Here is a 27,359-nt window from a genome sequence, read left to right as displayed (position 1 = left end):
CAGAGTGCTGATTGGTGCGTTTACAATCCTTTAGCTAGACACAGAGCGCTGACTGGTGCATTTTTACAGAGTGCTGATTGGTGCGTTTACAATCCTTTAGCTAGACACAGAGCGCTGATTGATGCATTTTTACAGAGTGCTGATTGGTGCATTTACAGTCCTTTAGCTACACACAGAGCGCTAATTGGTGCGTTTTTACGGAGTGCTGATTGGTGCATTTGCAGTCCTCTAGCTAGACAGAAAAGTTCTCCAAGTCCCCACTTGACCCAGAAAATCCAGCTGGCTTCATCTCTCAATCCCCCCTCTAAACAGGACACCTCAACTGCTGCTGGGAATTGGGCGATGACGGCTCTAGCTACTTCCTGCTGGATAGGGGTGAAGAAGGCGCCCTGCAGTTGTAGTGTCCTCCAGAAGGGAACTCTTTAGACCAGTGAAAGGGCCAGTGGGTCTGTCCAGGGGTCCTCAGTAGAAGTTGTTAGTTGAGCTCGTTTGGCTACAGTATATAGTTCTATCGCAAAGAGTATGGTTAGTATGCTGCTAGATAATATGATGAAATAGTAAAAGGATTCCATTAAAGGGGTAAAGAGAGGTGTTAAAGATTATGTAGGTTTTCACTTATCTTTTTTAAGGAGGAATGGGTTTTTCCTCAGGATCAGAGGTAAGAGCCTTTTTAGTCTGGGATGTTTCCTTCCAAAATAGGAGATGCAAGTCCTCCAACGGTTCACAGGTGTATCGAGGCTGGTCTGGCTGATCTTGGGACTCCTGAGCTGATGGTCCCGCAGGTTCCTCAGGGGGTGTCCAAAATTTAACTGGGGTGTGGTGAATCCAAGATTCCACTCCTGCCATCTTAACTGCAGTGGGGGTAGAGAGGATTACCGAGTATGGTCCTTCCCACAAAGAATCTATAGATGGGGAGGTAGAGGGGAGAGATTTGACTAACACTGGATCTCCTGGTTGAAACAACTCTGTTCCCTTTTCTCTGTGACATCCTTCAGGTAGGTTTTTAAGGTTTCGTTGATATTTTGCCAAAGAAGTTATATTTTTGACCAAGTTGGCCGTTTCCTGATCAAGTAGGAGTTCATTTGTGAGAAGTTCTTCCATACAGCATTTCATATGGACTGAGCCCCATTTTGTGAGGACAATTTTGGATTCTCAACAAGGCCATGGGCAAAAGAATAGGCCATGGGAGATGAGTTTCTTGTGTTAGTTTTCTTAAGTGCCTCTTGAGTGTTTCATTTGCCTTCTCGACCTTCCCTGAGGATTGTGGCCTCCAGGCGCAGTGAAGGTGATATTGTATCCCTAGCTCCCTGGAAATGTCCCTGAGTTATCATGGCTTTAAAAGCCAGACCATTGTTGCTCTGTAAGCTTTGGGGAAGCCCAAATCTAGGAATTATTTCATGAATTAGGACTTTAATCACTTCCTGAGCCTTCTCTGTCTTGCAGGGGAAAGCTTCTATCCAATTTGTAAAGGTATCAACACAGACCGACAAGTATTGAAATCCCTTTGACTTAGGCATATGGGCGAAGTCTAATTGCCAGTCCTCTCTGGGATAGTGACCTATTCTTTGTTCCCCAAAAGAGGCCTTAGGATGAACTAAGGGATTATTCCTTTGGCACACCCCTCACAGGCTTTGACTCCCTGTCGGATGGCCCGGAGGAGATTTGGCCCTGTAAATAGGGATTTGGCCATTTGATGCGTGTTTTCAATACCCATGTGAACAGTTTGGTGGAGGGTTTTAAGTATTTTCCACTGGCTGGCTTTGGGTATAAGTACCTTTCCTTCTTCTGTCGTTAACCACCCCAAGGGGAGAAAACTATGCCCCCGTGAAAGTCCCCACTCTGTTTCGGTTGGGGAATACTGGAGCTTAACCTCTTGGAGGGGGTTGTTCCATACCAAGCGTCCTTCCGTAGGTATGGGATGTTCCGCCTGGCAGCAATTTTAGCCTCAGCATCTGCCCGACGGTTTCCTTCTGTCTTTTCTCCTTCACCTTTCCGATGGCTTTGGCAATGTAAGACTGCCACCTCCTTGAGTTTTTACACTGTGTGCAGTAACTCCATAATTTCCTTATGGTATTTAATGGGAGTTCCCCCAGAGGTTAGGAACTCCCTTTCTTTCTATATTGCAGCATGGGCATGTAGGATTAGATAAGCATACTTACTATCTGTAACAAAGTCTCCCAATCACAACTGAGGAGGTAGGAGAAATACCTGGTTACAGGCTGTCCCAGGATTCCTTGGATGGTAACGGACCTTGAGGACAACTCCCTGAGACAGGAGATTAACACTGAGAAAGCCACACCAGTGTCCAGGAGGAAGTCAATTTCCTGGCCCTCAATGGTTAAACATGCCCAGGGCTCAGCGAGGGTGATGACATGAGGTGGCACTTGCCCCCGGCAACCCGAGTCCTGTTGTTAGGTCAGCTGGTTGGGGGCTTCTGGCTCAGAGAACGTTTGTTCTCTGGGGCAGTGCACCTTCCAGTGATTGCCTTGGCATAGCAGACATGGACAAGCGGGCAGCTTGTTTCTCGTTGGACAATCTTTTTTAAGGTGTCCTTGCAAACCACACTGGTAACAAGCCCCACCGGGTGATTGGCCTGCTCCATTTTATGTCCTCTCTGAACCATCAAGGTTTGTTTGTCTGAGGGCCATGACTAAGTCTGCAGCCTTTCTCTGATCTCGCTTTTCCTTTTGGGCCTGTTCCTCTTGGTCCCTATTATAGAACACCAACGTTGCCAGGTTTAATAATGCCTCCAGATTTTTTCAGGGCCCAGGGCTTGCTTTTGGAGCTTTCTTCTGATACCTGCAGCTGATGAGATAATAAACTCATCTTTAAGGATCAGTTGACCCTCGAGTGAGTCGGGTGACAGGGGAGTATATTTTCTTAAGGCCTCCCATAGCTGCTCGAGGAAGGCAAAAGGATTTTCTTCCTTTCCCTGTGTTATGGTGGACATCGTTGAGTAATTCATGGGCTTTTTCCTAATTCTCCTTAGTCCTTCTAGAACACATGTCAACGGATGTTTACGACTCCAGTCCCCATGATCTGAGTCAAGGTCCCAGTGGGCAGCCATACTGGGGATGGCTTGCTGACTGGTAGGGAATTTGTCCCTTTCTTCGGCTGTCATTCTATCATTTACTTGACTGAGATATCAGTTATCTCCATACTCTCGGGCTGCAGCTAAAGCCACATTCTTTTCATTAAAGGCCAGGGTTTGATCTAACAATAGCATGACATCTCTCCAAGAGAGATCAAAGGTTTGCCCTCGAGCTTGTAGGACATCTGTATACCTATCAGGATCATCTGAAAACTTCCCCAGATGTGCCTTGATCTGCTTTAAATCAGAGAGGGAGAAGGAGACATGCACCCAAGTTGGGCCAAATTCCCCTCCCGCTACAGCTTGAAGGGGACATAACTGATAGCCCAGGCATTTTTGTGGTCCTTTGGAGATTTCTTTGCTTGTTTCCTTCGGGGAGGGGGAGATTAGAGGAGGCTTATCATTAATAGGAAGGGGAGCTATAGGGACGCTAGGATGTGGGGGTAAGCTGAGCGATCCTCTTGTAGGATGTAAATTGCAAGTTTGCATAGTTGTGTATTTTCCTTCAATGAAAAGAAAGATTGGACGTAAGGTATTTCACTCCATTTACCTTCCCTGTTACAGAAAAGGTCAAGCTGCAGGATAGTATTGTAATTTATACTGCCCTCAGGTGGCCATTTTTCCCCATCAGAGAGAGAATATTGGGGCCAAGCTGTAATGCAGAAAAAAAAAAAATGAGCCGCCTCTTTTTCAGGGTTTGCGGGTCAAATTGGTCCCAATGGCTTAGGATGCATTTCAAGGGTGAGCGTGTTGATGTGTGAGTGTTTGGCCGACAGGTGCCTGGTATTTAGCCCCCGAATTCTAAGGAAAAATAGGACAGAATAGCAAGCGAAAGCAGGCCAATGGTACTCGCCACTTGGCAATAGGCGATTGTCCCATCTGGGTTGCCAAAATATGTCCCATCTGGGTTGCCAGATGTGTCCCAGCTGGGTTGCCAAAATGTGTCTAGAATTGGTTCCTTCGGGTGGGTTCTTGGTCTCACTGACTTCAAGAATGAAGCTGCAGACACTCCTGCTGAGTGTTACAGTTCTTAAAGATGGTGTGTCCGGAGTTTGTTCCTGCAGATGTTCAGATGTGTCGGGAGTTTCTTCCTTCGCGTGGGTTCATGGTCTTGCTGACTTCAGGAGTGAAGCCACAGACCTTCGCAGTGAGTGTTACAACTCTTAAAGGTGGCGTGTCCAGAGTTGTTTGTTCATGCCAGTGGGTTCATGGTCTCGCTGACTTCAGGAGTGAAACCGCAGACATTCGCAGTGAGTGTTACAGCTCTTAAAGGTGGCACGTCCAGAGTTCTTTGTTCCTCCTGGTGGGTTCATGGTCTCACTGACTTTAGGAGTGAAGCCACAGGCCTTCACAGTGTGTTACAGCTCTTAAAGGTGGCCCATCTGGAGTTGTTTGTTCCTCCCGGTGGATAAGTGGTCTCACTGACTAAAGGAATGAAGCCACAGACCTCCGCAGTGAGTGTTACAGCTCATAAGGGTAGTGTGGGCCCAAAAAGTGAGCAGCAGCAAGATTTATTGTGAAGAGCAAAAGAACAAAGCTTCTACAGCATGGAAGGGGACCTGAGCAGATTGCCACTGCTGGCTCGAGTGGCCAGCTTTTATTCCCTTATTTGGCCCCACCCACATCCTGCTGATTGGTCCATTTTACAGAGAGCTGATTGGTCCATTTTACAGAGTGCTGATTGGTCCATTTTTACAGAGTGCTGATTGGTGCATCTACAATCCTTTAGCTAGACACAGAGCGCTGATTGGTGTGTTTTTACGGAGTGCTGATTGGTGTGTTTACAATCCTTTAGCTAGACACAGAGTGCTGATTGGTGCATTATTACAGAGTGCTGATTGGTGCATTTACAATCCTCTAGCTAGGCAGAAAAGTTCTCCAAATCCCCACTCGACCCAGGAAGTCCAGCTGGCCTCACCTCTCAGAAGGAATGGAAATCAAGAATGTGATTCATATGTTAAGTGTGAAATGTCTGTTAAGACACCTGTTTTTGTCTGCTAGCGTTGACAGAACAATATAACACAGACTGGGTAGTATAAACAACAGAAATTTATTTTTCTCACAGTTAAGAGGCTGAAAGTCCAGGATGAAGGTACTGGTAGGGGTAGTTCCTTCTGAGGCCCTTGTCCTTGGCTTGCAGGCAGCTGCCTTCTCCCTGTGTCCTCTCATGGCCCTTTCTCTGTGTATGCATGTCACTTGTTTCTTCTACTTCTTGTAAGGACACCAGTCCTGTTGGATCAGGGCTCCATCCTTATGATTTCATTTAACCTAATTAACACCTTAAAGGCCTCATCTCCAAATATAGTCACATTGGAGGTTAGGGCATCAACATATGAATTTTGAAGCCCTGTAGACACAATTCAGTCCATAAAAACACCACCTAAGTGAAAATTTCAAATAGACATTTGGGTAGAAGTCTGGAACTCAGGGGAGCCATGTGGACTGAGGACAGACATTGAGAAGATGCCAATACACAATTATTATTTTAAGCCATGAGCCTAGTTGAAATCACCTGTGGAGAAAGTACAGAAGAAAAAGAGAAGGGGGCCTGAGGAACACGAGCATTTAGAGATAGTCTCCAAAACATGGTGTTTAATCATTTAGTGGCTCATGGCTTCAGTCTCTGCTCTAACCCTGAACTTTTATCTAACCTTATTTTAGTCTCATTATACCACATCACATCACTGATGTGTCTCCAGACTTTAACTCTCCTGTTTCTATATCCATGTTCTGTTCTCTGTGCTAATCCTGATTGAGCCCAGCCATGCTCTTCTTTGGGCCTAAGCCTCATTGGAAGGCTAACATTTCAGGGAGCTAATTGAAGTGGACTTAGAGGAACTGAGAAATTCACTCATTCACAGCCCCTTTTTGAGGGGGGTCCTTACCTAAGGAGCTTATATTTGTATTCTAGGGGACAGAGGCAGACAATAAGTATGTAATAAAACAGAATTTCTCACTGTGAGATGTGCTGTGAAGGAGATAAGAAGGGCACTCCACTAGAGAGTCAGGGGAGAGCTGCATTTAAAGAGGTGGTTAAAGAAGGCCTTTATTCGAAGATTGCAGTGAGCCGAGATTGCACCATTGCACTCCAGCCTGGGTGACAAGAGTGGAACTCCATCTCAAAAAAGAAGAGGACCTTTTTAGGTAGTAGCATTGAATGGAAACAGGATGAATGACAAGAAACCAGCTGATGCAGGAAAGGGTTTGGAGTATGCAAAGAACAGAAGGGAAGCCACTCAAGGTTAGAGAAAATAGCAAGGGCTGGAGCAAATAGAACATCATTAGTCATGGTTTAGAGCTTGGATTCTGTCACTAGCTAGTCTGTAAGAATGGTTTGAAGGGGCAAGAGTGAAAGAAGAGACTAATTGGGAGACTCCTCCAGAAGTTAAGGAGAGAGGTGATGGAGACTTGAAAAAGAGTGGGCAGTGGATGTGGCAAGAGCTGGATTAATTTGAGGTAATCGTAGAGGTAGAATCAATGGGAATTGGGTATAGGGGATGAAGAAGTAGAAAGCATCAGGGCTATCTAGGTTTGGAGCTTGAGCAGCTAGATAGATGATGGTGTCATTTACTGTAATTAGACTGGATGTGAGTATGTATACATATGTGTGTGTGTATATATGTATACACATATATACACACACATATATACATATGTATATATATGGGCGTGTATATATGTGTATACACATATGTATGTATACATACACATACACATATACACACATATACACACGTATATACATATATACATATATACATATGTGTGTATATATGGTATTTAAACCAGGGAATCTCAAAAGGAGAGCATGTACTTAGAGCAAGGTTTCTCAACCATGGCACAGCTGGCATTTCAGGTCAAATAATTATTTGTGTGGGGGCTGTCCTGTACAATGGAGAATGTTTAAGCTGCATCCCTGGCCTCTACCCACTATTTGCTAGAGATCTCCCTTCCTCTTCCCTTGAGTTGTGACAACTTAACAACCAAAAATGGCTTCAGACATTGCCAGATGGCCCCTGGGGTTCAAAATTATTCTTGCTTAAGAACTACTGAGCTGGAGAAAATAAGGGACCCATGTCTGCTCCCCAGGGCTCTGTGACATTTAGAGACTGACAAAATAACTTACAAAGTCACCTCAGTCAGATCAGAATTTGTGTGCTTTCTATGCTTTCTTATATCATTTCAACAAAGTTTTTTAAGCAATAGAAGGGCTATTGAGAAACATTGTACTCATTTTAAAAGATTTTGTTTTGTTTATTTTTATACAACACAATTAGAAGAATGATTGTTTTTTGGTTACATTCTGCTTTCTGGAAGCAATCACTAGCCAAATGTCACTGTTTGTGATTGAATTCTACTTTTACTCTTTCTCAATGACACATCCATAGTTCATATTTCAATATTTTTCCTGATGTTAGGAGTTTGATCAAAGTCATTTTTAAGCATAGTCCGTATTGGCTAGACAAAAAATTTTTTTAAAAACCTTAATAGCTTTTAGGGTTATATATGTTTCTGTAGTTTGTGGAGCCAAACAGATGATCTGGTTACCCACAGTATCAAAATGTAACAAGTTTTATTTTCTTACAGCATTCCATGGCAATAGATTCTGGTTTCAGGAACTCTGGCATAACGGTGGGAAAGAGAGGAAAAACTATGTTGGTAAGATATTTTGTCAAAGAGCAATTTTTTTTAGTGTAAAGTGATCCAGAAATTGAATAACCTAATTAGACTCCTGCCTTTAATGTCTCCTTTCTCAAATCTTCTTGCCATTCTCTTACTCATAAACCCTCAGTGACTTGCTCCTTCCTACAGGGCAAAGTCCAGAGTTTGGATTTACAGTTGAGGTCTTATTTAATAATATTCTTCTCCACTTACTTTTAACCTGATTCTTAACTCTGCCCTCCTCATCCTAAGTAGGCAAGGCCCAAAAGCACTATGACATCATGGAAAGAGTCACAGAGAGAGTTCAAAGTCCCCTTTACTGATACCTGCTGGATCACAGCTGTGTGAATTTGGGCAAGCTCCTCAGTCTCTCAGGGTTTGAATTTTCTCAGCAGTATCAGTGGTCCAGAAAACTACTGTCGTAGGGCCACATTCAGCCCACATGGGGCAGGATCCCACTATACTCATTTGATTACTTATTGTCTGAGGTTGCTTTTGTGAGACAATGGCAAACTTTAGTAGTTGTGACAGATACTATATGGCTTGCAAAGTCAAAAAATGTTTACTATCTATCCTTTTAGAGAAAAGATTTGCCGACCTTTCGACTAGATGGTCTTTAAGACTTGCTTTCTTTTTGAGTCCTTCTCTAGCCAAGCTAGCCCTTAGATATTTCGCCCTATTCTGATCTCCTGTGATATTTACTGTTTGGCATGGCATGTTTTTGAACTATTTGAGATTACCCTCCTTCTACCTTCCTATATTCTCCTATTTTCTATCTATTTTTAACAATAACCTATTTCCCAAATAGGGGTGGATGACAAAAGAGGACACCCTTTAAGCATGGCTAAATAGAAAATCAAAGCCTGGCCAGGCGTGGTGGCTCATGCTTGTAATCCCAGCACTTTGGGAGGCCAAGGCAGGCGAATCACGAGGTCAAGAGATCGAGACCATCCTGGTGAAACCCCATCTCTACTAAAAATACAAAAATTAGCTGGGCGTGGTGGTGCGTAGCTGTGGTCCCAGCTACTCGGGAGGCTGAGGCAGGAGAATCACTTGAACCCAGGAGGTGGAAGTTGCAGTGAGCCGAGATCACGCCACTGCGCTCTGGCTGGACAGAGCAAGACTCTGTCTCAAAAAAACAAAAGAAAATTAAAGCCCGTGGTACTGGTTTGTGTCCCCAACTCACTCTTTACTCCATCTGGTAGCCCAGATGAAAGCAGAGCCATTCTTTCACCTTCTTCTTTGTTTCCGTATTCAATTCGTTATAGGTCCTATCCATGCTGCCCCTCGTTTCTAATACTTGACCCCACCCTGGGTCTTCTGGCACTGCCCAGCCCTCAAGATCCCTAACCTCAGTCTTTACCATTGTCTCCCGACTAGTCTTCTTACTTTAGGTCTTCTCCTTGAGTCCCTCCAACCAGTGCTCTCAGAATCCCCCTTTAAAAAACTCAGGGCCTCAGCTGGGTGCGATGGCTCATGCCTGTAATCCCAGCACTTTGGGAGGCCAAGGAAGATGGATCACCTGAGGTCAGGAGTTCGAGACCAGCCTGACCAACATGGTGAAACCCCATCTCTACTAAAAATACCAAAATTAGCCAGGCATGGTGGCATGTGCCTGTAATTACAGCTACTTGGGAGGCTGAGGCAGGAGAATTGCTTGAACCTGGGAGGTGGAGGTTGCAGTGAGCCAAGATCATGCCACTGCACTCCAGCCTGGGCAACAGACCAAGACTCTGTCTCAAAAAAAAAAAAGAAAAAAACCTCAGGGCCTCCAAACATTTTCTTGGTATTCAGGGTCTTACCCAGACTATTTTGCATCTACCTGTTTATGTTCGTCTTCCAATTACATACTTATGCTCCAGCTATATAGAACTATTGGTTGTTTTCCAAGGGTATCATGCTCTTTCATGTCTCTATGCCCACAGATAAGTGGTGCCTCTGGCTGGATTTCTTCTCCCCCTTTCTCTCCCCTCCTCCTTTTTTTTTTTTTTTTTTTTTTTTGAGATAGAGTTTCACTCTTATTGCCCAGACTGTAGTGCAATGTCTCAATCTCGGCTCACTGCAACCTCCGCCTCCCAGGTTCAAGTGATTTTCCTGCCTCAGCCTCCCAAGTAGCTGGAATTACATACAGGCCCTTGCCACCATGCCTGGTTAATTTTTTTATTTTTAGTAGAGACGGGGTTTCACCATGTTGGCCAGGCTGGTCTCGAACTCCTGACCTCAGGTGATCCATCTTCCTTGGCCTCCCAAAGTGTTGGGATTACAGGCATGAGCCACCATGCCCGGCCCCTTCTTAATTTTTATGTCTGGTGAAATTGCACTCATCCTTTAAAATCCCAACTCAATTGCTGCCTTTCCCATAAAGCTGAGTTCTTAGACTCAGTTGTTTCTCTTCAACATTTTCTTGCCAGTGTGTGTGTATGTGTGTGTATGTACATGCACATGCATGCATGTGCGTTTCTTCTGTCATAAGTCTTAAAGCCAGAGGTCATGTTATAGTCACCCTGTATCTTCATACCTTATAGGGAGCCTAGAACATTGCAGATGCTCAGCAAAAGTTTATGGAGTGGCCAGGCATGGTGGCTTATGCCTGTAATCCCAGCACTTTGGGAGGCCGAGGTGGGTGGATCACCTAAGACTGGGAGTTCAAGACCAGCCTGACCAACATGGAGAAACCTCGTCTCTATGAAAAATACAAAATTAGCCAGGCGTGGCACATGCCTGTAATCCCAGCTACTCTGGAGGCTGAGGCAGGAGAATCGCTTGAACCTGGGAGGCGGAGGTTGCTGTGAGCCGAGATTGCACCATTGCACTCCAGCCGGGGCAACAAGAGTGAAACTCTGTCTGAAAAAAAAAAAAAAAGAAAATGTATGGAGTGAATTTTTATTCTCATAATAATTTTTATAGAGCTTGTATGGTTGTTCTTAACCTCTATCCAGTGTTTGCCTCTACTTGGAACATGTTGACTATTTCATCAACAGGGCTATTAAGATTGTGAACCCTAAAGCATTGAGAAGCAGCTCCTGTGTATGATAGAGGAGGCATAGTTTACTCTTGTAACTGTGCTCTGCTCCAAGAGCACTGAGACCCTTTGGCATCCAGTTCTTTTTTATTTTCCCTTGAGATTTCTGTTGAGGTTTTCTTTCTTTCTTTAAGTCGTGTATTATGGCTTTCCAAGCTATAGTGAGATTGAAATTGTTAAAAGTTATTTGATTCTTTGATATCATCTGTTTCTCTGAAAGGTAATGTATAGAATATCTTTCTTTAGAAATGACTGTAGATGATGGAAAAAATTTTATTTAATCTCCTTTGCTTTAACTGTGCTCAGCTAAATTCTATCAAAGCGCTGACTTAACTGTTGTAATGGAACTAAAGTATGTTCAAACACAGCCCTGACGGGACTTTTCTTGAGTTATTTTCAGTTTCTGTGGTATCTAAGTCTTCATATCTAAATTGTTTTTTCCTTGTAGGCTGTCCGGAGTACACATGGCTTAGAAGTTCCATTAAGCCATAAGGGAAAACTGATGGTGACAGAGGAATATATTGACTTCCTGTTAAATGTGGCAAATCAAAAAATGGAGGAAAACAAGAAAAGAATTGAGAGGTATATTAATTGGTTATTTCCATGTTATTCTTATATGCCTAGATCATCCTTGAAAACATTAATACTTACCATCTTCAGTTTATAATGTCAACTGCTTATCTATTTGTAGATAATTTAAAAATACTTTTATTATCATTAATAATAAAAAGATGATCAAAGTAATAGATGAGAGTAGGTCTGGCTGCCATGGGCACTAAATGGAGCATACGGGAGAGGCTCTCTGGGGGATGGTAGGCACATGACCACCAGAAGCCGGCATAAAGGGGAGAAACATAATTATTCTGGAAGGACAGCCCAGCAGCCACAGGAACTGTAACTGATCAATTTGTGAAGGCAGCCAGGGAAGAGATGCACACTGCCCCTAGATGGGACCTATCAGAGATTACCTAGTCTTTCCTGTTGAGGGGAACAGCTTGGTTGACTTTTTTTGTCTAATAAATATTTCACTTCTCTGGCTTAGGCTAGTTTAATACCAAACTCTTGTCATGGATTAGATCTAGAATTGCCATAACTTTCTAAATAGGAAGGTATGGCTTTCATTTCACGTCTCCATACTTCTTTTGTTCTTCATCGTTACCTCCTGGCAAAGGAAACTTTTATATTATTTTCTTTAACAACTTTTTCCCAAGAATAAAGTTTATATATAAAGCAGTAAATATTATGCTGTCTTTCATATATGAAAGTAATGCCACTGACCTACCATCAGCTAGATGCACAGTTTTGAGTTATACAAGGAGTAATAGCCAATTTGATGTCGTTTATAATTTTCTTCTTTCTTCTCCCCACTCTTTTGGCTACTTCCATTCAGTCAATCGCTGTCTGAATATCTCTTCAGTCATTCTGTCTCCATCCATACTGCTGCTTTCCTCATTCATGACCATCGCAATAGCCTCATTCAGGATGCTTCTGGTATGCCTCTCTGCTAAGCCATTCTTTATCAAATCATGTTTGTAAAGTGCAAAGGATTCCTGTTGCTTAACTTGCCTGCTTAAGATTCTTTAATACTTAGAACTTTTTTTGAAGCATTGAAGGCCAACAAGTGCTAGTGGTGGCAGTGTAAAAGGGTGAAGTGAGGTAGAAGTATGCCACCAAGGCAGAACTGGGTTCAAATCCTGGTTCTGAGTTACTCAGTGTGGTTCCACCAAATTGCTCAACTTTCCAGACTTCAATTTTCTTATCTCTAACTTCTGGGAAATACCTATCTTAAAGAATAATTATTATATTCATTAGATAGTGTATTTATAATGACTGCCCTGACCCTGTTATGTTTTGGACTCTCAGGACAGGATAGCCATTCTCCTTCATTGATTCATAGAGAATAAACCTATAATCATAAAAATATCACCATTCAGGCTTTCTCAACTAGGGTTCCTCATTTGAACCACATAATTCACAAAGTTATTTGAGTGACTATTTTCTGAATTCTCCCAAGGATTTTATGTAACATGTACTATTTTAGATACATTGGAGAAAAGTCAATTCATTACTTACAATGGATGTCTTAGGGTACTAGAGCTTAATTTTGCAGCCACACCCTGGTTGAGAAAAACTGACCACAAAAACCTGGCCACAAAATACTTTGAGCAGGTATTCTAACTAAAGTAATACTTTTAAATAAGCAAAACCCATTCCACCAGACTACAGACTACTATATGTAAGTATTTACTGGTACCATTCCATAAGTTTACCACTTATTAAATTGTAATCCAGTGAGACTGTTTGCTAAAACATAGGAGGTAGCAAATCAGTTTTTTCTGTTTCCTTTCTTGAATTTTAACAAGCTTATAAATAGAGCCCAAGATCAACTAACTGTACACCTGGTGAAGTTAATTGAGCCACGTTCACCAACTATAAAATCAAATTATGCTTAAATCCATTGACTCAAAAATATGTTTTGAGATTATAATGTGCATGCTGCCATTAAGAGCCATGCTTATCATATAAAATCAGGGAAAAATTAAAGAAGGGTAAAAATGTCTTAAGATACTGATTAGAAGATTACATGTGAATTTAGAAAGAACAAATTAAGGAGCTCCTTTGGGAACAGCTGTATGTTCAACCAAATGCAGTGAAAGAGTTACTCTTCTGATGTTGAAAAGAGAAAAAAATCCTGGAGGTGATGAGTTATGCAATCAGACATTCATTAAGTACTAAGATTGGTTTGCCATAGGACCAAAGTTTCACAATTCAGAGAATTTCAAAAACTCAAAAAATCCTGAAAAACATTTCAGCAATAAGAAATATTCTATAAATGTGAAAATTAAAGAGGTAGAATATTTTTAATAAAAAAAAAGGCCTTGTTCATGAGAAACAATTCCTAAGCCCACTTCTTATGGAAAGAGACTTATCCATTGGGTTCCTGTTGTTTCTGGAGCTGGGCAAGACAAGACCTTCAAGCAGCAGACTGCTTTATAAACATCTAATTTGGAGACTGGAAGAGACAGGGACTGACACCAGATGTAGGAAGACAATTCATACATAACGATCTAGAGAAATTTGGATAGCTATTGACTGACTACAAAAGGAAGGCTATCTTTGAATCTATTAATAAGCAGTCAGCACATGGGTCAGATGAAACCATCATCTGGCTATGAGTAGCATAAAATTAGCCATGTGCTTTTCACCAACTGTGTAATGAGAAAATATTACATAAAATGTACAATAAAGGGGCAGAATATATTGTCATCTAATATTGTTGATAAAGCAAATCTGGAAGAAAAGTAATTGAATCCACTTTCAATGGTTTTTTTTTTTAACTCTATTTTCTGATAAAATGTACGCAATAGGAAATTTACCATTTTAACCAGTGGCATTAAGTGCATTCACATTGTTATGCAACTGTCGCCACTGTCCATCTCCAGAACATTTTCATCATCACAAACTAAACTTCTATACCCATTAAACACTAACTCTCGATTCCTCATACTCCATTCCCCTGGTAATCACTATTCTATTTTCTCTATGAATTCCACTATTATAGGTAATTCATCTAAGTGGGATCATACAATATGCATCCTCCAGTATCTGGCCTATTTTACTTCGTTAATGTAGGATTCATCCATGCTATAACATGTATCAGAATTTCAGTTTCTTTAAGAGTGAATAATATTCCATTGTATTTATAGACTGAATTTTGTTTATTCATTGATGTGTCAATGGACATTTAAGGTGTCTTTCCCTTTTAGCTATTATAAATAATGCTGCTCTGAACATCATTGTACAAGTATCTGATTCACTGCTTTCAGTTCTGTTGGATATATACTCAGAAGTGGTATAGTGTAATCAAAGAAAGCATATTGGAAGAAGTCACTGAGCAGGGCCTAAAATGCAGGCAGAGTTTTTATGTGAAGAGCTCTGTGGGAGGGGGAAATAGCATGATAGATAAAAAAGAAGAGCATGAACAAAGGAAAAAGAGATAGTGATATGGTTTGGCTTTGTCCTCACCCAAATCTCATCTTGAATTTCCATGTCTTGTGAGAGGGAGCTGGAGGGAGGTAATTGAATTATGGGGGCAGGTCTTTCCTGTGCTGTTCCTGTGATGGTGCATAAGTCTCACAAGATCTAACGGTTTTAAAAACGGGAGTCGCCCTGCACAAGCTCTCTTCACTTGCCTGCTGCCATGTGAGACATGCCTTTCACCTTCCACCATGATTGTGAGGCCTTCCCAGCCACATGGAACTGTAAGTTCATTAAATCTCTTTCTTTTGTAAATTGCCCAGTCTCAGGTATGTCTTTATCAGCAGTGTGAAAATGGACTAATACAGTAAATTGGTACCACTATAGTGGGGCACTGCTGAAAAGATACCCAAAAATGTGGAAGCGACTTTGGAACTGGGTAACAGGTAGAGGTTGGAACAGTTTGGAGGATTCAGAAGAAGACAGGAAAATGTGGGAAAGTTTGGAACTTCCTAGAGACTTGTCTAATGGCTTTGACCAAAATGCTGATAATGATATGGACAAGGAAATCCAGGCTGATGTAGTCTCAGATGGAGATGAGGAACTTGTTGGGAACTGGAGCAAAGGTGACTCTTGTTATGTTTTAGCAAAGAGACTGGCAGCATTTTACCCCTGCCCTCGAGATTTGTGGAACTTTGATGTTGAGAGAGATGATTTAGGGTATCTGGCAGAATTTCTAAGCAGCAAAGCATTCAAGAGGTGACTTGGGTGCTGTTAAACACATTCAGTTTTATAAGGGAAGCAGAGCATAAAAGTTTTGAAAACTTGCAGCCTGACAATGTGATAGAAAAGACAATTCCATTTTCTGAGGAGAAATTCAAGTCAGCCATAGAAATTTGCATAAGTAATGAGGAGCTGAATGTTAATCCCCAAGGCAATGGGGAAAATGTCTCTAGGGCATGTCAGTGGTCTTCACAGCAGTCCCTCCCATCACAGGCCCAGAGGCCTAGGAGGAAAAAGTGGTTTTGTGGGCTGGGCCCAAGGTCCCTGTGCTGTGTGCAGCCTAGGAACTTGGTGCCCTGTGTCCCAGCCACTCAAGCCATGGCTGAAAGGGACCAATGTAGAGCTTGGGGCTGTGGCTTCAGAGGGTGCAAGCCCCAAATCTTGGCAGCTTCCATGTGGTGTTGAGCCTACGAATGGACAAAAGTCAAGAACTGGCATCTGGGGACCTCCATCTAGATTTCAGAAGATATATGGCAACACCTGGATGCCCAGATGGAAGTTTAGTGCAGAGGCAGGGCCCTCATGGAGAACCTCTGCTAGGGCAGTGCCAAAGGGAAGTGTGGGGTCAGAGCCCGCACACAGAGTCCCTACTCGGGCACTGCCTAGTGGAGCTGTGAGAAGAGGGCTACCATCCTCCAGACCCCAGAATGATAGATCCACCGACAGCTTGTACTGTGTACCTGGAAAAGCCACAGACACTCAGTGCCAGCTTGTGAAGGTAGCCGGAAGGGAAGCTGTATCCTGCAAAGCCACAGAGGCAGAGCTGCCCAAGACTATGGGAACCCACCTCTTGCATCAGCATGATCTGGATGTGAGACATGGAGTCAAAGGAGATCATTTTGGAGCTTTAATGTTTGACTGCCCTGCTGGATTTTAGACTTCCATGGGGCCTGTAGCCCTTTTGTTTTGGCCAATTTATCCTATTTGAAATGGCTATATTTACCCAATGCCCACACCACCATTGTATCTAGGAAATAACTAACTTGCTTTTGATTTTACAGGCTGATAGGCAGAAGGGACTTGCCTTGTCTCAGATGAGACTTTGGACTGTGGACTTTTGAGTTCATGCTGAAATGAGTTAAGACTTTGGGGGACTGTTGGAAAGGGATGATTGGTTTTGAAATGTGAGGACATGAGATTTGGGAGGGGCCAATGGGGCAACCTGGTGGGAGGTAGTTGAATCCTGGGGACAAGGTCTTTCCTGTGGTGTTCTCATGATTGTAAGTCTCATGAGATCTGATGGTTTTAAAAACGGGAGTCTTCCTGCACAAGCTCACTTTTCTTGTCTGCTGCCATGTGAGACCTTCCACCATGACCATGAGGCCTCCCCAGCCACATGGAACCATAAGTCCATTAAATCTCTTTCTTTTGTAAATTGCCCAGTCTCAGGTATGTCTTTATCAGCAGCGCAAAAATGGACTAATACAGATGGCAATATGTAAGCCATAAATAGGGATCAGTGAATGGTTCAGTTTACCTAGAAGATGAGAGAGTAAGAATTTCTGTTGTATCACTTTGCTGCTTTTCTTCCTGCTTGTGATGTTTCTTCTTAGTTTCATTGTAGATTTCTCTTCTTCCTCTTCATTAAATACTGTTCTTCAAGCTTCTGTCCTTGGCCCATGGCTTCAACTAGTTCTGCTACTTTTCCATGTACTGGCAGGTCTTCCAAATCTTTCTAGAGTCTTGGGCCAACATATCCAATAACCATTTGAACATATCTAATTAAAATATCTCACCAGCTTTTCCTTAACATGTTTCTTATCTTATTCTAAATCCCCCAGCCGTTTTCTTGGTTCCAATTCTTATCATCATTTACCAGCCATTTTCATGGTTCTGATTCTTATCATCATTTACCAGTGCAAAACAGGTATTTCTATTACATTGAATTACAATTACTTAATTGCACATCTTTTTTTTCCACTGCAACATGGTCACGTTGAAGATAGGACTCCCCCCACCAGCCCCCAACCTTACACACATACACAAACACACTTGAGATATCTTATCCTACAATGTAACATGTATCTGGCTCATAGTAGAAGCCCAAGAAATGTTTATTGAATTAATGATAAAAGATAAAGGAGCTTGAAAGTTAACACATTATATTGAGTTCTCCAAAGGCAAAAACAGTTTCTTGTTCATTATATTCTGAGTGTCTGGAATGAGAATAGTGGTTAATAAATGTTCACAAATTTAGTTGACTAGACTTTTTCATAAATAGTGCTACTTTTTTTAAGGCTTCAAAGCATTAGGATGATTATTCTGGAAGACCTGTCAGATGGTTTAGAGATGGGGTGAGTACAAGTAGGCTCTTTCTATAGCCTAGGGAAGAAGTAATAGGTCCCTGAGTAACAAGATGAATGAGAATGAGACTGCAGAATATCCATCAGACATGGCAGCAGATTGGAAATATGGGTAACACAGAGAAGGAGGACTAAAGAATAACAGCTCTCTTAGATTCCTCATAGTTGCTAGTCTTTATCATTTTTCTTTCTTTCTTTTCTTTTTTTTTTTTTTTTGGTAGAGATGAGGTCTTTCTATGTTGCCCAGGTTGGTTTCAAACTCCTGGCCTGGCCAGAAGTGATTGTCACGCCTTAGCCTCCCAAAGTTTTGGGATTATAAGCATGAGCCACTGCACATGGTCAAGTCTTACCATTTCTAAAAATGGGTCTAAAGCAGCTAAATAAATAACACACATTTCCCTGTATAGTTGACCCTTGAACAACATGGAGTTAGGGTTACCACCCCCCTATGTAGTTGAAAATCCACATGGCTTTTGTTGTTGTTGTTTTTGAGACAGGATCTCACTGTCACCCAGGCTGGAGTACAGTGGCATGATCTTGGCTCACTGCAACCTTCGCCTTCCAGGCTCAAGTGATCCTCCACCTCAGCTTCCCGAGTAGCTGTTACTACAGGCATGTACCACCAAGCCCAGATAATTTTTTGTATTTTTTTGTAGAGATGGGGTTTTGCCATGTTGCCTAGGCTGGTCTCAAACTCCTGGACTCAAGTGATCGCCCGCCTTGGCCTCCCAAAGTGTTGGGATTACATGCATAAGCCACCGCACCTGGCTGACATATGACTTGACTCCCAAGAAACTTAGGTACTGATATCCTACCTTTGACTGGAAGCATTATTCATAACATAAGCAGTTGATCAGCACATGTATTGTATGTTATATATATTGTGTACTCTATTCTTACAATAAAGTAAGCTAGAGAAAAAAGTTATTAAGAAAATCATAAGGAAGAGAAAATATATTTATTATTCATTAAGTGGAAATGGATCGTCACAAAAGCCTTTGTCTTCATCGTCTTCACCTTGAGTAGGCTGAGGAAGAGGAGTGGTTGGTCCTGCTATCTCAGGGGTGGCAGAGGCAGAAGAGGTAGAGAAGGTAGAAGGAGAAGCAGGAATATTTGGTGTAGCTTTTATTCAAAAAAAATCTGCATGTAAGTGGACCTGTGTAGTTCAAAACCATATTGTTCAATGGTCAACTGTATACTTAAGACCAAATAAGTAAATAATATAAAGCGAAAACATATATTTTATTTTCTAATAGTTTTTCCTGGGACATCCCCCATGCCCCCATCTTTTTTCCTCCTAATTCGTCTCTTAGCACATTGTCAGCTTCCATTCATCCTTGCAGTTCAGCCCAGGCATTGGATCTTATGACGGAGAGCATTTTGTGATTGCAGTTGGAGCACTGTGTCCCATCTTTTTCATGGTGTGTTAAATGTGGCTTTACAGTTCTGTAGCTCCTGTTAAACCATGAGCTCCTTGAGGGCACAGACCACAGACCACTTCTCTGGGCTTCTAGTACTGGGCACTTGGCCTGTCACATACATGTTGTTTTTTAAAGAAAATGCTAGTTAAATTCTAAATACATATTAGAATAGCCTTCTTTGATATTTGTGAATGATGGAAGCCTAAAGGAAATAAAATTGTGCCTCAGTTTCCTCAATTCTGTGTTTTTGTTTGAGAAGTTAGAGAAATTCCAGCTTTCTGTTGAAAGTGGTTTTCTAACTGACGTTGAAAAACAAGAATTCATTTTCTCAGGCTTGGCCTGAAAACTTATGAAGAGTTAGACTAAGTACAAGTTGTCCTATGCTATGATAATCTTGACTGCAGAGGCAGAAAAACTGAAGGCTATTTGCTTTTCTTTCAAGGAGAGAAAAAATACAGTTGCCTGAACATACTTTTTTTTTTTTTCCTTAAATCTCAGAGCTCATTTTGTTGCCTGTGAGAGTTCAGAAAATTGCACTTTTGAGAATCAGGCTTAAGTGTTACTGTATAAGGGGAGAACATAACTTTTGACTTATTGAGTACTATTTCTCAAAGGACTTTTAAAGTTCTCTTAGAAAAGGGAAAGGAAAACTAGTATTTGAAGTTTTTATTCAGGAAAGGATCTTTGTTCCATTTTACCAGTTGTTTTGGTACCCTAAGGACATAGCTTTGAATTCTTAGGTTCTTTAATGGTTGATGATTAAAGTAAGGCATACATTCCTTTTTAATTACTTTTTTTTAATGTGATGGATGAGGCATTTTTCACAAGCTGTTAATTCTCGGTGATCATAAAGGAGCAATTTAATCTTATCTTTCATTTTCTAGGAAGAAAGTATAATCCAGAAAAAAACACTCAGTTACCTAAGCCTAAAGTGCAGGGTTGATAAAGAATGGTAGAAGATGAGGTTGTATAACAGGGATGGCGTCTTATGATCAGGATGAGCCACACCATCTTGTGGCATGCTCAGATTTATGTTTTAGATAATGTTAATGTAAGTCATTCTGAACAGGCTGTGTGGAACATGAGAAGGATACCAGTCATTGACATCACCTAAGATGGTGACAAGACCTAGAAAGAAAGATCAAGTCAAGCATAGAAGTTTTCATCAATGTAAGGAACCAAACATTATTGATAGATGACATGAGGGGCAGATGGAGGAATTTGGGGAAATGTTGATGAGCCAGTTTTATTCTGACCTCATCTCTCAGCTCTGTGGTAGCAGGATATGGAAAACATAAGCAGTCTCCGCTTGGGAGGAATGATGGAAGATGGTGTCTACAGGGGAGCCAGGTTTCAGTAACGGAAGGATGTAAAGGGTGCATTAAGTGAAAGGATGTTACCATGGAACAAGGCCCAAAAAGTTATGTATGTCACGCATCTCAGTCTTTTTAAATTTAACTCTATGTCTGTTTTTGAAATTAATTCATTCATTGATAAAAATATTTATTGAGCATCTGTTGTTTGCCAAGCACAGCACTAGATATCAAGGTGTACAGTGATGAGTGCATAAGTTCTTGAAAATGGACAGGATGTGTACTCATCATGTTGTATATGTATTAGAGTTAGGTGACATATTTAGGAATAGGTGGATATTTGGAGTTTTCGAGTTTTATAGGCTTCGTAAGTAGAACTTAGCCTGTTTATTGAATCAAACAAAGATGAAAATTGGTCCAAATAGAGATCTATTCTGTAGATATCAAAAATTTCTTGCCATAGTCTCCCATTATAATAGGACATAAAAGTAAGATGAGATCTCTGCAGTGGCAGGGGGGTTTCCTAACTTTCAGATCATTCTGATTTGAGACCTAGGATAACACATTTATAGTTACATTTTTATTCTGGGGTTATTCATTCATTTATTCAATATAGTCTTACTGAGTATGCCAGCACTCTACTACATGCTCAGAATATAACAGGAGACAGGTAGATAGGATCCTTGCTCTCATGAAGTCTATATTCTATGAAAGTAGTCATTTTTGATAACTAACTCTCTGGGTACTTACATATATCATCTGTAATCCTGTGACAACCCTGATAGCTACAGGATAATAATATCCAGCTTTATAAATGTGAAAAATCAAGACTGTGGGAAATTAATTGGAATTAGCTGACATCACCTTTCCTAAAAGAATGTTGGTGTCAAATGCATGCAACACACCATGCTATGCTGCCTGCTGCAGGCTACTGTGTCAAGCAGAGTTTTGTGTTAGGTGTTAACATGAGGGTAGAAAAGAAATGAGGCCTGGTTTTCAGAGAGCCTACAGTTTATTGTATCACAAAACTAACACTAAAACTCCAATAGAAAAATGAATAAAGGGAAACAATAATTTACACTAAAAAATTCAAATAGCTAATAAATGAGAAACATTCTATTTTACTTACAAAGAAATGAAAGTTAAAATAATGCGATATCATTTTCACCCATCCAGGTAGAATGTGTTTTTTGATGGGAATATTCAGTGTATAGGTGTAGTGATCTCTCTCAAGTGCAGCTATTAGAAGCGTATTTCTTTGAATATCTATTGTGGGAAACAAGCAGTATTTATCAAGAGCCTTGTAATGTTTATGCCCTTTAACCATGTAATGATATTTCTAGGTGTCTATATAAAGAAATGGCTAAAAACTCACATCACATCATTTTCAAAAATGCTTACCACATTTTTGTTTGTATCAGGGAAAATTTGAATGTAAATAAAGGCCAATCTAGATGACATAATGTTGTACTGCCACTCTCAATAAATATTAACTTTGAAAAAACAATGTAAAACTTTATATGTAATATTCTAATTGTGACAAATAGGTATATGGATTAATTAATAAATACATTAATTCAGACTACATTAATAAACTGAAAAGAAAAATATTGAGAGGAGTTATTTCTAGTTATGTAGAGGTGATCTGTATTTGTAACCTCACACATTATACAAATTACCTAAAATGAGCCATTACATTTATGTAATAATAATTGCATTCTTTTTTACCCTCTTCTTTGACCCCTACATTTGGTTGGAAAGTGAGGTAGGACAGAGGTTGTCAAGAGGTGATTCCAATCCAGTTTTCAGGGCTGTTCTTAAAGAACTGAAATGCATTTATTTCCCTAATAAAACATATTATTTATTTGATTTATATTTATAAAGCTAATATGGGACATAGTCAAATTTACATAACTTATAAGCTCTTGGTGTATTTCAGTCATTTCGTTTCAGTACACACAGATATAACAGTAGTACTTATTTCTTCACAGGTTTTGCAACTGCCTACAGCATGCTTTGGAAAGAGAAACTATGACTAACTTACATCCCAAGATCAAAGAGAAAAATAACTCATCATATATTCATAAGAAAAAAAGAAACCCAGAAAAAACACGTGCCCAGTGTATTACTAAAGAAAGTGATGAAGAACTTGAAAATGATGATGATGATGATCTAGGAATCAATGTTACCATCTTCCCTGAAGATTACTAAGCTTTGGTTCTGATGTATCTAGGCCGTAATGTTTCCACTAGGTTTTATAAAGCTGCTCTTCATAAGAGTATTTTAGTTTGTTGAGTGTATCAGCCATTCATAAGCCAGTAATGACAAGTGCAGAGCTTCAAACTATAACTTTGTTGCCCAGAGGATGTGCAGTCGTCATCTAAGCTCTCAGCAGTACCCGGCTTATCCTACGACTTCACCTGAAATGCTATAGTTATCCCTACTTTTTTACCAGTTTCTCCCAGAAGCACCTGCTTAATAAATCAAAGATGTTTGAATGGTGTCTTATTCTGAAATAACCTGACCTAAGACAGGTATTTAGATTATTTTGGATACATTTTGAAAAGGGATAGCATAAATATTTTAAGTAAAAAGACCTTTATTTTAAATAATAGTGGATATTTTAATGCTGGAAATTAGCATTATAGTTGATATGCCAGAAATTATATCTTTGGTTGTGATTTAAACTTATGCTATAAACTAAATTAATGATGTAAATACATAGTTTTAAAAATTCTTTTAGGGACATGTAACTTTTAAGTATCACTTCTATAATACGTATTATTATAGGAACAAAGATTTGGGAATAATTGATTACAGGAGAGGAAGTACTGGAATTCCAGTTCAAGGAGATACCATTTCATTTAGGACTAAAAGGACAAGATACAAGTTCACATGATGGGAAAAATCAGAAAACCTCTCGCAGACAAAGGGTATATAATGGATATGAGGCATCAAAAAGCATGGTATAGTCAGTGATGGGGAATAGTCCAGAAAGTCTGAAACACAGCATGTGATGCGAGTCAAGGTAGTTGATGCCCAACTGTGAAGGGCCATTCTAAGCTAGCATGGAGGTAGACAGTGTTTCCTTAATATGGCTGCATATCAGAATTACCTAGGTCAGGACGAGGCATGGAGATGCTACTTTAATAGGCCCTGCCGCAGATCTTCCAAACCAGAATCTTAATCCTGGAGTCTAGGAATCTTTATTTTTCACACAACTCATCCAAGTGGTTCTGGTAAAATCAGTCCAGCACTTTTAGAACCCACTGATAACAGACTTATTCCTGGAGACAGCATTTGAGGAGGAATTGAAGATTTTCTAATGAAAAGAAAAAGGGTCACATGAACAGATGTTGCAGTGTACCTGTGCCAGGGATTTCATGTGTACACTTTATAGGAGAATAAGCAAGAGCTTAGGTAAGTTATAGTCCTTACCATTGGGTCTAAGGCAGTTTCCAGGAAAGCATGGCAACTCGTTCAGCTATGTAAGTTGAACTCTGTACCACTTGGGAGGGAACATTCCCTTAGATGACAATGTCAGTGGCACTCGAAGTTGTGCAGTGCACATTCTTATCTACCAACATATACAGCAGTCCTTCTGGGAAGGAAATTTTGGCAGGAAAGGGAACTCACAGTGTCGGAATGCCTGGAGCATTTCTTCTAGTCTGGTGGACAGAATATGGAAGTATCTGCCTGGCAGTGCAGTAAATGAAAAGAGAAGATAAATGAATAAAAAAAAGTTATAAATAACAGTAGGAAAGAGAGTGCAGGTGGAACGAGCCTATCCTGTGGTGAAATGACAACACATTCTGCAGTTTTGAAATCTAAGAGGCTCATTGACTTTTCTTCATTCATTTAAATTGATCTCCAAGAGAACTATGTATTTTAAAGATTCCATAAACTGAATATATGAATGAGAATTAAGAAGAGAGGGGCTGTTTCCTAATCTGTTTATATAAGGTATAGTATAGTATAATCTGTTTATATAAGGTTAGTAGAGAGGAGACACCAGGTGCTGGCCATAAACCTAAGAAGACATTGAATCCCATTCACTCCTTAACATTCCTTAATATACATTCATGAGCTACATAACATTTTAATCAATGATGGACCATATACCATATACGATATGGTGGCCCCATAAGATTATAATGGACCTGAAAAATTCCTATTGCTAGTGATGTGGTCATTGTAAAGCTGTAGCACAACACATTACTCACGTTTGTGGTGACAGTCATAAAAGTATGGTACATATAATTATGTACAGTGCATACATAATACTTGATAATATGTTACTGGTTTGTGTCTTTGCTATGCTTTGTATCATTATTTTAGGGTATACTACTTAAAATGTTAACTGTAAAACAGCTTCTGACAGGTCCTTCAGGAAGTACTCCAGAAGGCGGCGTTGTTATCATAGAAGGTGACAGCTTCATGTGTGTTATTGCCCCTGAAGACCTTCCAGTGGTACAAGATGTGGAGGAGGAAGACAGTGATACCGAGGATTCTGACCCTGTGTAGGCTTAGGCTAATGTGTGTGTTTATATCTTAGTTTTTCACAAAAAGGTTTTTCCAATGTTAAAAATATATATAAAAAAGCTTATAGAATAAGGATATAAAGAAATATTTTGTACAGCTGTACAATGTGTTTTAAGTTAAGCATTATTACCAAAGATTCAAAAAGTTTTAAGAAATTAAAGTTTATAAACCAAATGTTCATTGTGAGCCAAGGTTAATTTATTGAAGAAATAAAACATTTTTAATGAAATTTTGTGTAGTCTTAGTGTCCAGTGTTTATAAAGTTTATACAGTAATACGTTTATACAGAACATCCTAGGCCTTCACATTCACTCACCACTCAGTGACTCACCCAGAGCAACTTCCAGTACTGCAAGCTCCATTCATGGTATGTGCCCTGCACAGATGTGCTATTTTTCACCTGTTATACTATATCTTAATTGTACCTTTTCTATGTTTAGATATGTTTAAATACATAAATACTTATCATTGTGTTACAATTGCCTACAGTAGTCAGCACACTAACATGCTGTACGGGTTTGTACCCTAGAAGCAATAGGCTCCACCATGTAGCCCAGTAGTGATGTTTGCGTGACTAAATCACCTTACAACCCATTTCTCAGAACATGTTTCTATTGTTAAACAACACACAACTATTTTATTTATGTGTTTTATTTATGCCTGATCACCAATATCAACTGAAACACAGCAGTTTAGTAATAATTTAATACACACCATAACCTGCCTATTGAGAATGGCATTATATTTGTTTTCATTGTAGTGGCTCCATCCAAAATAAAATGATTTTTTTCCTTCCTTCAAGATGAAGGCAAGCATTTATTCCTACGGTCTGGATTCCTCATATCACCTACAAGTTAACTGCTTTTGTGTTCTAAAAGAGAGAGGAAAAATGAAGTTGTCAACCTTATTGAAAAACAAGGAGGGAAACTAAGGAACATGCTTTTGCTTTTGAGGTTCTAGGCCAGAAGTCATAAGCTGTAACTTGTCCAAGTTATGGCCAAGCAGATATGTTTTGTGTGGCCCACATGGAGTATATTTTTTCTAATTGAATCAACATTTTAAAATATGATGATTTAATATTTAAAACTATAAAGCGTATCTCTAGTTTGTTTTGTGTGTGTTTTTTTAATTGGAAGATCTGGCTGGAGCCGTCTCACATTCCCATAGGACAACACTTAGCCGTTCAAGTACTAGCTCCTCCTTTTGGATAAGACTTGTTTTCCTATTCACCCCAGACCCAGCACCCCCTACTGGTTCCCTGACACAACTGCTTCAATCATTTACACATTGGTCCCTGTGGGCACCAGCATTGGCAAACTTTGGTTAGATCTTTGGGGAGAATTAAAGTCTATTATTATGTTAGTATATTATATAATAAATAAGAGATGAGAGCAGGACCAGCTATATAATTTTCAAAGGACAATGCAAAATGAAAATGTGGGACCCCTTAAAAAAGGTTTAAGAATTACAAGATGGCAACAGCGGAGCACTAAATCACGTACAGGTACATCTAAGCACGGGGCCCTATGCAAGCTGCACAGGTTGCACCTACGTGAGGCTTGGTGCTTTAAGGGGAATGGGTGCCTTCCCACTCAACTGGGTGTTTAACCCTCCTCCCCACATTGAGAAGGAGGCAGAGTGCTGCAGATTCTGTGATGTGCCAGGACTTGACTCCTGCTCACATGTGGCGCCCTTGGGTTCCAGGACAGTGGGTAGCTGTTTGGAAGCCTGCAAGGGTGGATGTTTTGGAAGCTAGGGCAAAGGTCTCAGTGGTTACCCTTAGATGGAGTAAACCGTAGTCCTTTTCAGAGCCACTTGATTTCAAATGTGAGCAAAGGCAGTGATGAGCACCACGTTTTGAAAACAAGCGCTTTCTCCATTTTGAGACGAGTTATATGATTTGCTGGGTTAAGTGTTGAAGAGCCATGAAAAATGATCACCATCATTATTCTTATAGATGGGTCCTTGAGCAGGCTTTGACTGGAGTTGCGGGGAGTAAATATTACATTCCCATATAAGGTGTATAATAGTGACTATTTTTTAGTTATGATTTTTGGCTTTTAAAAATGGGCTTTGACCTTCAAGCCTCTTCTTTCCATACTCTACTGGGCTTCTGTCAACATTCACGCTTCTCTAATGCAATAGGATTTTAATATTCACAAATGCTAATGTTTTTAAACTTAACAGTCCTTTAATGTCCTGGGTTTTTATGCATTCTATTCTTGCCAAGCAAGAATTTATGAG

At 40.4% G+C, this 27,359-nt stretch overlaps 1 protein-coding gene across 4 annotated transcripts in view; it reads left to right on the top strand.

The window, feature by feature from the left end:
- TYW3 (tRNA-yW synthesizing protein 3 homolog) overlaps positions 1–25,344 on the top strand; it is a 32,868-nt gene extending 7,524 nt beyond the window's left edge. For 2 of the 4 annotated variants that reach the window (XM_009423549.4, XM_009423556.3), the window contains 3 exons: positions 7,679–7,750; positions 11,224–11,357; positions 22,565–25,344. In XM_009423549.4, coding sequence (XP_009421824.1) covers positions 7,679–7,750; positions 11,224–11,357; positions 22,565–22,784 — 426 coding nt within the window. In that variant the 3' untranslated portion in view covers positions 22,785–25,344. Of the gene's footprint in view, positions 1–7,678; positions 7,751–11,223; positions 11,358–12,165; positions 12,267–22,564 lie in introns of all 4 variants that reach the window. The other 2 variants (XM_016920874.2, XM_063800354.1) reach the window with 2 other exon arrangements.
- Positions 25,345–27,359: the final 2,015 nt, after the last annotated feature.

This window comes from Pan troglodytes, chromosome 1 (assembly GCF_028858775.2).
Source record: "Pan troglodytes isolate AG18354 chromosome 1, NHGRI_mPanTro3-v2.0_pri, whole genome shotgun sequence".
Lineage (NCBI taxonomy): Eukaryota > Metazoa > Chordata > Mammalia > Primates > Hominidae > Pan > Pan troglodytes.
This window is presented reverse-complemented; position numbering and strand designations above follow the sequence as displayed.